The sequence below is a fragment of the Trachypithecus francoisi genome, unplaced genomic scaffold (assembly GCF_009764315.1).
Source record: "Trachypithecus francoisi isolate TF-2019V2 unplaced genomic scaffold, Tfra_2.0 Lachesis_group7, whole genome shotgun sequence".
In the NCBI taxonomy this organism is placed as follows: Eukaryota; Metazoa; Chordata; class Mammalia; order Primates; family Cercopithecidae; genus Trachypithecus; species Trachypithecus francoisi.
The window spans coordinates 41,686,430-41,699,511 of record NW_022681472.1 but is presented as its reverse complement, the minus strand read 5'-3'; the positions used below and the strand labels follow the sequence as shown (position 1 = coordinate 41,699,511).

Here is a 13,082-nt window from a genome sequence, read left to right as displayed (position 1 = left end):
AGACTTAATTTCAGTTGATACAACAACTAATACATATATTAAAACAACGTAGGCTGGGCGTGATGGCTCAGGCCTGTAGTCTCAGCACTTTGGGAGGCTGAGGCGGGTGTATCACTTGAGATCAGGAATTCCATCCAGATCAGCCTGGCCAATATGATGAAACTCCGTCTCTACTAAAATTACAAAAATTAGTTGGGTATAGTGGTGGGCGCCTGTAATCCCAGCTACTCAGGAGGCTGAGGCATGAGAATTGCTTGAAGCCGGGAGGCAGAAGTTGCAGTGGGCTGAGATTGTGCCACTGCACTCCACTCTGGGCAAAGGAATGAGAGACTGTCTCAAAAAATATAAAATAAAATAAAACATCATGTTGCATATGATAAATATATGCAATTTTTGTGTGTCAATTTCAAAGGAGCGGTAGAGAAGGACAGGTAAGAATTGAAGCCAAAGAAATAAGCAGGACTGTCCTAAGGAGGGTTTGGTATGCCATGTTTATCCAGAGATAACAGAAAACCACTACTGCGAGCTATGAATTGACTGCTCTGGTAGCTGGGAGAGGGTGGATCTGCAATTAGGGACAATGTGGTTCTTACAGTCTTCCTCAGTGTCTGGAGTAGATTTTGCGTCGGAAATGCTGTTTATCTGATGGCAGAATTTATTTGCTCAATTACCTATTTAATTAACTTAAAACAATTCTACTTTGTTGCCATGCCTTATTTGGCTTTCATTTTGGCATTTCAGATTTTTATGCAATTTGACAGTTTGAATCCTCAGCACCAAGGAATATTTGCCAACAGAAGTGACACAAATGGTATTTCTTTCAAAGCCATGATATTTTGCTCATGTGACATATGTTTCTTTCAAGCAAAATAACTTTCAAACCTTTCAGCTGCCAGGGACATCCTGAAATTAAATATCTCAGTGTTTCAGACCCTGTAGGAATCTTACAATACTGTAGTCAGTGAAAAGGCAAATGGAATAGAAGGAATCTCTCTTTCCCAGCACTAAAATGATCCAAGGGATGCTTGCTTTCAGATTCTAAGAGAATCTTAGGGTCTGAAATGCACTCTGGGATGATGATAGATTGTCAATAATAACAACAGTACTCACAGTTTTATAGTTTTCAAAATGAGTTCACTTAATTTTTGTTCCTGCATTTCCCTAAATGCTTATCTAAACAGGTATGTGAGTAATAAGACTTTGTGGTAAAATAAATTTGGAAGGCACGAGCTTCTTTACTGTAGGAGTTGAAAGCCTTTACTACATGAAAGTGATTTCTTTGAAAAGAGTATGGGACAGAACCTCCCAAGCCACTAAAAAACAATGGGCTGCCCACAGAGCACACTTGGGAAAATTACACTACTTTTTATCTAGAAAGGTAGCGTGGCAAATGGTGTTTTTTCCTTTTTATTAAAATAAGGAAAAAAGAATGTATTCCAAACTGTAGGATCACCACCAACTAAATCAATTTAATAGGTGTCACACAGCAATAGAATTAAAAAAATAGATTATACCATTTTAACAAATAGAGTCTATACATAGTGTGAATGTGTGCCTGCATGTATGCACTCAGTCATAATATAAACATGCGTCTTGTGTGGGTTGCAGTCACTGCATGAAGGGAATTATCTGAGATCACAAGGCTAGCGAATGAGTCAGGATAGGGAAGTTAGACTTCATGATTATTGTCTACTAATTTGTTGGCAGACTATTTTTAGAAAATTCCTTTTTACTGGGTGTGGTGGCTGATGCTTGTAACCCCAACTACTCTGGAGGCTGAGGTGGGAGGTTTGCTGAGCCCAGGAGTTTGAGACCAGTCTGGATAACATAGGGAGACCCTGTCTCTACTAAAAATAAAGATAAGTGATTGTCTACTGTTCTATCCAAGCAGCCTCCTGCCTTTCCCCACACTCTGCTGCTGCTGAACTTAGGGAAATTATCTGACTTTTCTGAGCTCAGTTTCCTCATCTACAAAATGGATACAGTCTATGCTTTAGGCTGTTTGGGGCATTAAACAAGGTTATCTGGTACAGTGGCTCATGCCTGTAATCCCAGGACTTTGGGAGGCCGAGGTGGGAGGACTGCTTGAGGCCAGGAGTTTCAGACTAGACTGGGCAACATAGCAAAACTCCATCTCTACAAAAGAAAAAAAAGTTAGCTGGGCGTGGTGGCACATGCCTGTGGTCCTCCTACTCAGGAAGCTGAGGTGGGAGAATTGCTTGAGCCTGGGAGGTGGAGTGAGCCGTGTTCAAGCTACTGCACTCTGGTTCAGGCAATAGAGTGAGACCCTGTCTCAAAAAAGAAAACAAACAAACAAAAAAAGATGATGCAGGTCGGTAAAGAGCCAGCATAGAAAATCCACCACAAAATATTATTTTTTCAATTGTACCCACCTATCTCCAAAATAAACTGCTAGGGAATTCAGCTTTTATTCTCTAAACCAGAATTTTTCCAACCAGCCTATTGGAATCAACCATCAAATCTGATAATTACTCAGACTTTTAATAAATACACCAGAACATGTACAACCGGACACTTATTTCTCCATTTTTACTAATGTACTGCTATTCTCAGGGTGTTAAAACTTCAAAGTCCTCTTTGGTGCTTTATCACTCCAAATGCCCTGCATTTCTTCCCTGATTTCTGCTCCTTACTCCTGTTTTGAATGACATCTGGCACTTCGATTACTGCAGCAATCTTTGAGTTGATTTTCCTAGGTTCGTTTCTCCTCTTGTGCTCCCCGCTTCAAGTTTAATCTTTCCTAAGAATTGTTTTGGTCCTGTAATGATCCTAAAAATAGCTCGGAGCCACTGAAAAGTTTTAGGCAGATTAAAAACAACTTTTATAAAATTTGTAGAGTGTTTTACCATTGCCAGAATGGTTTTAGTATACATAATCTCTTAACTTTAGCAATAATCCTGTTTCATAGATGAAGAAACTGAGGCTCAGAGAAGTAACTTGTTCCTGTTTTCCACGCTGGCAAGTAGTTGACTGAGGTCATACCTGACTCTTGCCCTCATTCAGTGTTAGCTTCAGGATCTTGAAACTTCAAATCAAACCTTCAAGGTTTTTCAGAGTTTTCACAACCTGAATTCCAGCCTTATCTCCAAGTATTCTAGTATTGCAACCTAACTGGTTTATTCCCCATCCACAGGCTTTTATTTTTTCCCTTTTTTAATTCATTTGTTTTCTCTGCCTGCTAGAATGTCTTGACATCTCAATTCTTCTCCTCCTGAAAACCCATTTCATTGGCCTTTTATCAACCTATTATTCAAGACTTGGTTCACCTTCAAGTATATCTGCTATCAATACGTTTGAACCATTTTTGGAGTTTGAATTTTTATCTCACTTTACTTATTTGTGACATCCTATCAACTACACAGTTGTCTAGGTAGTAAATGGTGTCTTTTTTTTTTTTTAGACAGATTCTTGCTTTGTCACCCAGGCTAAAGTACAGTGGCATAATCATAGCTCACTGCAACCTTGAACTCCTGGCCTCTAGCAATCCTCTTGCCTCGGCCTCCCAAAGTGCTGGGATTACAAACATGAGCCACTGCATCCAGCCTGTTCTTTTTTGTACTCTCTACAGCTCCCAATGCCTTTTTTTTTTTTGCCACATAAATGAGCCTCAAATATTAGATTTAATTTGTGATTAAAACTTACGATCTTATAGCAGTGACCCCACAGAACTTCATTATGCAGTCCAGTAAATCTTACTGGGGTTGAAAATCTTCATTTTAATTTTTATTTACCAAAATAAATATTTTCAAAACTGGTGCTTTCTGAAGGAGAACAGAATAAACTAAATGGAGTCATATCCAAATGCCATTATCCAAAACCATAAAATGGAAAGAACTATTTCAGGAAATTCCAAAGTCTAGCATAAGAGGGAAAACAAATTCTTGTTGTATGTAAACTACAGTGCAGGGGTGTATTTTTAAGATTTACAATTTACAAAACATCTTCAAATATTTTGGATCCTCCCAGTGAACTGGGAGTTAGGCCAGGGAGATACCATCTAAAGATGAGATAAGAAAGCACTTATCAGTGCTCATGCTTGTAATCCCAGCATTTTGGGAGGCTGAAGCAGGAGGATTGTTTGAGGCCAGGAGTCTGAGATCATCCTGGGCAACAAAGTGAGACCTTGTCTTTACATATGACAAAAAAATTAGCCAGGCTTGGTGGCACACACCTGTGGTCCATACCTGTGGTCCCAGATACTTGAAAGGTTAAGGTGGGAGGATCACTTGAGCTTAGGAGGTTGAGGCTGCATTGAGCCATGATCACGCTACAAGCTACTGCATTGCCTGGCTTGGACAACAGAATGAGACCCTGTCTCAAAACAAATTAAAGTAAAAAAAAAAAAAAAAGCACCATGTTAAAGGTTAAGCAGCTTGCTTAGAATCCCAGAACCATAAAGCAGAAGATGCAGGACTTGAACCCAACGTGCAGATATTCCCAGCGTGTATTTTCAGATTCTTACTACATGCAAAATACACTCTCAGGCTTAGGGAGGTAGAAGAGAGAAAAGTTTAAGGTGTGCTTTCTGCCCTTAAGAGGTTTACAGGCAACTGGGCACAGTGGCTCACGCCTGTAATCTCAGGGCTTTGGGAAGCCGAGGTGAGCGGACCACGAAATCAGGAGATCGAGACTATCCTGGCTAACACCGTGAAACCCCGTCCCTACTAAAAATACAAAAAATTAGCAGGGCGTGGTGGTGGGCGCCTGTAGTCCCAGCTACTTGGGAGACTGAGGCAGGAGAATGGCATGAACCCGGGAGGCAGAGCTTGCAGTGAGCCGAGATAGCGCCACTGTACTCCAGCCTGGGCGACAGAGACTCCATCTCAAAAAAAGAAAAAGAAAGAAAGAAAAAGAAGTTTACAGGCTGGGCACTTGGTGGCTTACGCCTGTAATCTCAGTACTTTGGGAGGCTGAGGTGGGCAGATCACTTGAGCTCAGGAGTTCAAGACCAGCCTGGGCAACATGACAAAACCCTGTCTCTACAAAAATTAGCCAGGAACAGTGGTCCATGCCTGTAGTCCCAGCTACTCAGGAGGCTGAGGTGGGAGGGTCACTTAAGTCCAGGAGAGGTAGAGGTTGCAGTAACTGAGATCATGCTACTGCACTCCAGCCTGGGTGCCAGAGCCAGACCCTGTCTTAAAAAAAAATAAAAAAGCTTGCAATAAAGCAGATAGAGCTATGCATTTATTTATCGGTTAAGCCTGTAACTGCAGCAGCCTTTAGAGCTAGACAGACAAATGAGGCAAATGTTCTGCCTCAGGATGACACATCTATGCAAATGTCACAGATGTTATATAGGATAGGTTCATTACAAGGCACCGTGGAGCATAAAGTTGAAGCTTGTCAATTCCATCCCATCATAGATACTGTAGAAGAGGGCTTACAGAGGAAGTGGCTTAAATGGAGACTTTAAAGGGAGATGGTCGCTTTCCAGGGACACGGGATAAGGGATGGAATTTGTGATTGAAGGAGCAGCTGTAGAAAAGGCAAAGCATTCTGGAGAAGGGCTTACAAGGTAGATCAGCTTTTTAAGCACAGTGTCATTTATCTTGCCTGATGGAAGCTATTGATGAGTGTGTGTGTGTGTGTGTGTGTGTGTGTGTGTGTTTTAAATAGGAAAGAGAATTGGATATGTCTCTTTAATATAAGGCAGAAAAAACGCTATAATTAGAGGTACAAATAATGTCTAAGAAAGCAAAGGAAAAGCTCTTTGAAATTAGTCATCCTCTTATATGTTATTTTGAAATTAAAAATAAGTAATAGGTGTATATATGGGTAAACAGTGACAGATCCCTATGCTTGTAACTCACCTACCCACCACCCCCTGCCACTCATTCCTAGCTCCATGTAACCTCTATTTTTAGTTTCTTTTTAATCCTTTCACAGTTTCTTTGTATCTAGGCAATCATATAGGAAGTATATTTTTAAAATTTATCCCTCTTTTTACTAAAGATTGCCATACCACACCTGGTTCTTCCCTTTTCTGACTTAATGTATCTTGGTAATCTTTCCATATGTCTCATTTTAGACTGCTTCCTCATGTGTTTTTCCTTTTATATGCAGAATATTCCATTATGTGAATGTTCCATAACTTACTTAACTTATTCTTGGCTGGTTGTGGTGGCTCAGGCCTATAATCCCAGCATATTGGAAGGCCAAGGTGGGAGGATTGCTTGAGCCCAGGAGTTCGAGAGTAGCCTGGGCAACATAAGACCCTGTCTCTACCAAAAAATAAATTAAAAAAAATGAAAACGTGTTTCCTGCAGAGGGACACTTAATTTGTTACCATCGTTTGCTATTCCAAACTATGCCACATAAAAGGCCAGCCACGGCAGGTCATGCCTGTGATCCCAGCACTTTGGGAGGCTGAGGTGGGTAGATCACTTGAGGTTAGGAGTTTGAGACCTGCCATGGCCAACATGGTGAGACCTCATCTCTACTAAAAATACAAAAAATTAGCCAGGCATGGTGGTGCACTCCTGTAGTCCTAGCTACTCAGGAGGCAGAGACACAAGAATCACTTGAACCCAGGAAGCAGAGGTTGCAGTGAGCCGAGATTGCGCCATTACACTCCAGCCAGGGTGACATAGCAAGACTCCATCTCAGTAACAATAACAACAACAAACTATGCCACATAAAGAGCCTTGTACAGCTGTCATCTCACATGTGTGCAAGTTTGTCTATGAGACTTGGAATTCCTAGACAAAGTGTGTAAGCATTTGGAATTTCGATAGATACTACACAATTGCCATCCTTAAGGGGTTCTCATTTTTCTAATATTTTTATTCTCCAGATGGGGTGCTTTTTAGGGCAGGGACTCTATCTTATTCATCTTTACTCTCTTGGCCCTAGCTAGAAAGTACTTACTAGATGGTGTTGAATTAATTCCTACCTGAAGACACAGTTGGAGAAACTCTGAAGCTCAAGCCCCTTGACAGGGGCACCGTTGTTGGTGAGATATAATCAGCTTTCCTAATTCCCTTCTAAACAAATTGTGGCAAGGACAAAGTAAAGACTTAATCCAGGCCGGCAGCTCATGTCTGTAATCCCAGCGCTTTAGGAGGCCAAGGCGGGCGGATCACCTGAGGTCAGGAGTTTGAGACCAGCCTGGCCAACATGGTGAAATCCCACCTCTACTAGAAAAAAAAAAAATTAGCCAGGCATGGTGGTGCATGCCCATAATTCTAGCTACTTGGGAGGCTGAGGGAGAAGAATCGCTTGAACCTGGGAGGCAGAGGTTGCAGTGAGTCAAGATCATGCTGTTCGACACCAGCCTGGGTGACAGGAGCTAAACTGTGTCTCAGAAAAAAAAAAAAAAAAAAAAAAGGCTTAATACAGAATGACCTCCCACATCTTGAGAGTCAGTGGACACTGTTATCATATGTTTTAGAAAAGACTATTTACTACTAAACTTCAAGTATTAATTTACTATTTTTTCTTTTTTGAGAAGGGAAGAATATTTCCAAAAGTCTTATTTGTAATTTTTAAAAATTCTGTTGCTATTGTAGTTCTGGACGGCCCCTGAAGACGTGCACTAGCCTGGGAAAAGTGCGAGTAATTATCAGGCAGCACAAGCAATCTGTCAGGTGATAGTCAGGGTTTGTGTGACTAGTTTCCTCTGGTTTCAGTGACTTTCAACGCAGCACACTCAGCCCTGTTTTTACAGCAACAATGAATCAGCCAGATGACCCAGGTAGACCCAGGCAACAAACCACCATTGGGAAAAAAAGATATGAGAGTCAGGGGAGGATCCAAGCTCAATTCTTACTCTCCCACAGATGGAACTCCTCCCAGCTTTGCTATTGGGAGGCTTTGGGAGCCCTTTGCTATTGGGAGTCCTTTCAAAATAACAGTAGTGTTATTTTTTAAAAGAATATCCTATGCTCTTTTAAAGTTATTGTTTTGGTTCAAAGTCGCTTTTAAAGACCCTAAAGTTTCTTTATAGATACAACTTTAAAGCAATACCAGTGACAAAGGCAATGGGAACTAATTTCCTTCTTCTGTACCTAGGAAAGGCTGAGTCACAGAGGATCCAGAGATGTGAATCAAGTCACAATTAGTCAGGGGCAGGCCTCGGAATACATGAGTATTTCTTACTGCACTCAACCCAGTTATGCACACAATTAAGCACAATTATGAATACTAACACTTTTCAAAGCTTTGCTAGATGATCTTTATTTTCTCTCTTCTAAATTTACCCAAAACCTTATACGTTCCTTGCAAGTTGTTCTAAAACAATTTGTTGCTATCAGAACACTTTCCTTTTAAAGACCAGATGACTTAAAAAGACTAAAAGCAAATTTAATCTTGGCCAAGTTAGTTTTTCTTTTACAGAAAGTGCCTGCTTCAACATATGGTATTGGAATGGCACAGTGTAACATGTTCTTTATCTATAGTTTGTATGGTGTATATTTTGCGCAAAAGTAAACTGAAATCCTTAAGCCCTTAGAATTTTATTCCAACAAGTGCCTCTGATTCTTCTCAACTCTGAATCTAGCTCCGGGTGGACTGAGTATCCCTAAGTACATTCACGGATGCAACCGTTGCATTGCTGTTCACACACTCTTTATTTCTCAATGTTCTATAAAATAATCAGGTAGAACACTCATTATTTTCTATTTCTAAATGGAGTGGACATCAACTCAACACAGACCTATTCATATATCTTCAATTTATACTCAGGAGGCAATGGCATATTTTTGTGGAAAAGGAGACACAGATAGCTCTATCCATCCTCCATCACTGACAGCCTGTTAGGTGGTCACAGCCATTCTAAGTCCCAGTGTCCTCAACTAACAGAGGACATGAAATTCTTGTTTAGATTTGTTTTCTCAGCAGTCATGATAACCTAAACATGGTTTGATGATTCACGCTTGATATTTCTGGGAGTCTCTGAACAGTAGACTGGCACACAGATTCAAATGTAGTTGAGAATTGGGAGGAGAGAGAGGTAGAAATCATGAGACACAATGACAACAAAGCAATAGAGCACAGGTGGGGTGGCTTCAGGTGGTTTCCCATCCCCTGATGTTGTATAGAAAATTCTGCATATGCCTGATTATATGTGTTTTTCTAAACATAAGCTTTATTTTTGAGATCTTTGAGAGGGTTTGAAACCTTTTCTTCTCTCCCAAACTGAAAATGAAGATACCAGATTCAGCTTACTGTCTACGTAGAGGATAGATCTGTTAATCTCATTTCTTCCTCCTTCTATCTATCCCCTTCCCTCAACAAGTTTTTTGATTAAAAGGGACTTTGGCAGAAAATATAGGGAGAAGTTTTTAAATTCCTGATTTTTATCTTTTTACTTTCTAGAAATCTTTTTTTTTTTCCAAGACAGGATCTCACTCTGTCACCCAGGCTGGAGCACAGTGGTGCAGTTACAGCTCACTGCAGCCTCAACCTTTTAGGCTCAAGCCATCCTCCTGCCACAGCCTCCCAAGTAGCTGGGACTACAGGCATGCACCACCATGCCCGGTCTATTTTTAAAATTTTTAGTAGAGATGAGGTCTTGCTATGTTGCTCAGGCTGGTCTTGAACTCCTGTCCTCAAGCAATCCTCCCACCTAGGCCTTTCAAAATGCTGGGATTATAGGCATGAGCCACTACACCCGACCTATTTTCTAGAATTCTTTTTTTTGTTTTGTTTTTTTGAGACAGAGTTTCACTCTGTCGCCCAGGCTGGAGTGCAGTGGCGTAATCTTAACTCACTGCAACCTCTGCCTCTCAGGTTCAAGAAATTATCCTGCCTCAGTCTCCCGAGTAGCTGGGATTACAGGTGTCTGCCACCACACCCAACTAATTCTTTCTATTTCTAGTAGACATGGGGTTTTACAGGTGTGAGCCACCTCTCCAGGCCTAGAGTTCTTTATATGGCTTTAGATACGGCTTCCCTTGATTTATCTCTGAACCCTTCCTTCCTTCCTTTCTTCCTTCCTTCCTTCCTTCCTTCCTTCCTTCCTTCCTTTCTTTTCTTTCTTTCTTTTTGTATCACAAAGATATTTTATGTATTCCTTGCATTTAAATTTGCATTCCTTAGCTCATTTAAGAACTTGACTGAAAACTAAATATAATTCATTAAAATGGCTTCTCTCAGAAACACTTAGCCCTGTGTTCTTTATTTTACGCAGATTTTCTATACATGATTAACGTTCTCCAGTCACCAAACTCCTATTTTCATATGCTGAAGTGACTTAAGATTTGGGGTTTTACTGTAATTATTTGTAGCCAACAGAGTTAGTTATCTGAAAGGTTCTTGCTGTTTCCAATGCTAATGAAAGAGCAGGGTTTGTCCTAACTTGGGTGGTTCTGTCTGAACTCTGGCTTTAACTGGTCAGAACTATAAACAAGTGGCCTCAGGACCCTTCAGCCCTACTTGAGGAGGCTGCAAAGTCACCTTTAGAAGATTCATTGGTTCGTTTTTGTCTTTTAATGCCCTTCCTAGGAGGCTTCATTCTTACCGCTTTCTTGTCTTTTCTAGAATAACCTGGAAGCGTTAAATCACCTTATTATTGACCTATATGGGTTTTATAAGTATGTTTCAAAATGAGTGAGTGTAGCTGTTTTTAATAATAAAAATACTTTTACAGATGTGGAATCTTTGGTAATGTTTTGGAAAAAAATTGTGGTTTAGAGACAGTTTCCACTTGTTGAGTACTTATTTATTATAACTGAGAACACTGTGGCTCAGAGGCTTGGAGCCACAGGTCACCTACCCAGGCATGACAGAAGTCAAATCCAGGACTATTGAATCCAGGGCTGGCCCCACCAGTAACATCTCTTGATTTTTTTTTTTTTTTTAAACTTCAGTTAAAGGTAAACTTCAAACTCTCAAATTAATAGATACTGAGAAATGTGATAGAATAAAAATTCTATAGAACAAGGTTTTAAATATATATATTTTTTCTTTGCCATAGATCCCTTGGCAGTTTGGAGAAGTCCTTCTCCAAATAATGTTTATAAATATATAGAATGAAAATACACAGGATTACAAAGGAAACCAAATATTTTTAGACATAGTTATCAAAATGTCTTTAAAATGTATAAGAATCTGGCCGGGCACGGTGGCTCACCCCTGTAATTCCAGCACTTTGGGAGGCCAAGGCAGCAGATCACCTGAGGTCAGGAGTTCGAGACCAGCCTGGCCAACATGGTGACATCCCATCTCTTTAAAAAGTACAAAAATTAGTCGGGCCAGGTGGTGGGCACCTGTAATCCCAGTTACTTGGGAGACTGAGGCAGGAGAATCGCTTGAACCCAGGAGGCAGAGGTTGCAGTGAGCCAAGATCACGCCACTATACTTCAGTCTATACAACAAGAGTGAAACTCTGTCTCAATAAATAAATATATAATGAAGGATGCATGTAATATCTAACTTCAAAATAGAGAAAACATACATGACATTTCAAGGTATCTGCAAGAACTTTAAAGGGATATGAAAATATTGAATTTTTGTTGGTGACAATGTCACAGATACTACTTATCTTAACCACTGTGATTTGTTGCCTACATTCGTAATCAAAGATGTTATATTTCACTTAGAGATTAAAAATAGAGATGTGCCGGGCGCGGTGGCTCAAGCCTGTAATCCCAGCACTTTGGGAGGCCGAGACGGGCGGATCACGAGGTCAGGAGATCGAGACCATCCTGGCTAACACGGTGAAACCCCATCTCTACTAAAAAAATACAAAAATCTAGCAGGGCGAGGTGGCGGGCGCCTGTAGTCCCAGCTACTCCGGAGGCTGAGGCAGGAAAATGGCGTAAACCCGGGAGGCGGAGCTTGCAGTGAGCTGAGATCCGGCCACTGCACTCCAGCCCGGGGGACAGAGCGAGACTCCGTCTCAAAAAAAAAAAAAAAAAAAAATAGAGATGTATTTTTTTTCCTCATTCAAGTTTATGGACCCCAGAAATCTGGACTGCAGGAATAAGGATCTGCTCAGAACTCTCAAACCATAGGATTATGGGATTTTTTTTCTCCATGCTTCTGGAAAGCGACATCATTTCCATTTTTTTTTTTTTTTTTTTTCTTTTTAAAGGGTGAGAAGAGTTACACTTACCTTCTAGGGTCTCACACTGGACCAGGTTGATATAGTCTTGCTGGGTCAGGAGACCGGCCTTGCATCCTCGAACCAGGCCCTCCAGGTAGCCATGGTCCACGTTGAAGTACAGCTCCGCACCTTCGAGCATGGGGGAAGAGATCGAAGCCAAGGTAGGGTGAAACAGCTCTGTAGTCCTGGACGGCCCCTGAAGAAGTGCACTAGCCTGGGAAAAGTGCGAGTAATTATCAGGCAGCACAAGCAATCTGTCAGGTGATAGTCAGGGTTTGTGTGACTAGTTTCCTCTGGTTTCAGTGGCTTTCAACAAAGCACACTCAGCCCTGTTTTTACAGCAGCAATGAATCAGCCAGATGACCCAAGTAAACCCAGGCAACAAACCACCATTGGGAAAAAAAGATATGAGAGTTAGGGGAGGATCCAGGCTCAAATCTTACTCTCCCACAGATAGGACCCTTCCCAGCCTTGCTATTGGGAGGCTTCAAACACCTGAATGTTTTGTAAACATTCCTACCACCAGCTGAGCTTTCAACTGTAATTTACACTAACCCAAAATTCTTTGAGGACTATCAATATGAACAAAGAGAAGGTCTTTTAATAAAAATAGTTTAATTTAGGCTGGCATGGTGGCTCACCTGTAATCCCAGCACTTTGGGAGGCTTAAGGGGGCAGATCACCTGAGGTGAAGACCAGCTTGGCCAGGATGGTGAAACCCCGTCTCTACCAAAAATACAAACATTAGCCAAGCTTTGTGGTGCATGCCTGTAATTCCAGCTACTTGGGAGTCTGAGTGAGGCATGAGAATTGATTGAACCTGAGAGGCGGAAGTTGCAATGAGCTGAGATCATGCCACTCCTCTCCAGCCTGGGGGACAGAGTGAGACTCTGTCTCAAAATAATAATAATTATTATTATTATTATAATTATATAAGTAAATCAAATGTGACTAGGCAGTTTGAAGAGTCATGAGAACCTAATTCTGCCACACCATTGTAAGACAAATGGTCAGA

General features: G+C 41.0%; 1 protein-coding gene across 1 annotated transcript in view; it reads right to left on the bottom strand.

Annotated features, from left to right (window-relative positions):
* Nucleotides 1–12,493, bottom strand: part of ATP6V0D2 (ATPase H+ transporting V0 subunit d2) — a 56,024-nt gene extending 43,531 nt beyond the window's left edge. Inside the window, exon 1 of the mRNA XM_033202733.1 lies at nucleotides 12,077–12,493. Coding sequence (XP_033058624.1) covers nucleotides 12,077–12,206 — 130 coding nt within the window. The 5' untranslated portion in view covers nucleotides 12,207–12,493. The remainder of the gene's footprint in view (nucleotides 1–12,076) is intronic.
* Between the last annotated feature and the right edge of the window lie 589 nt (nucleotides 12,494–13,082).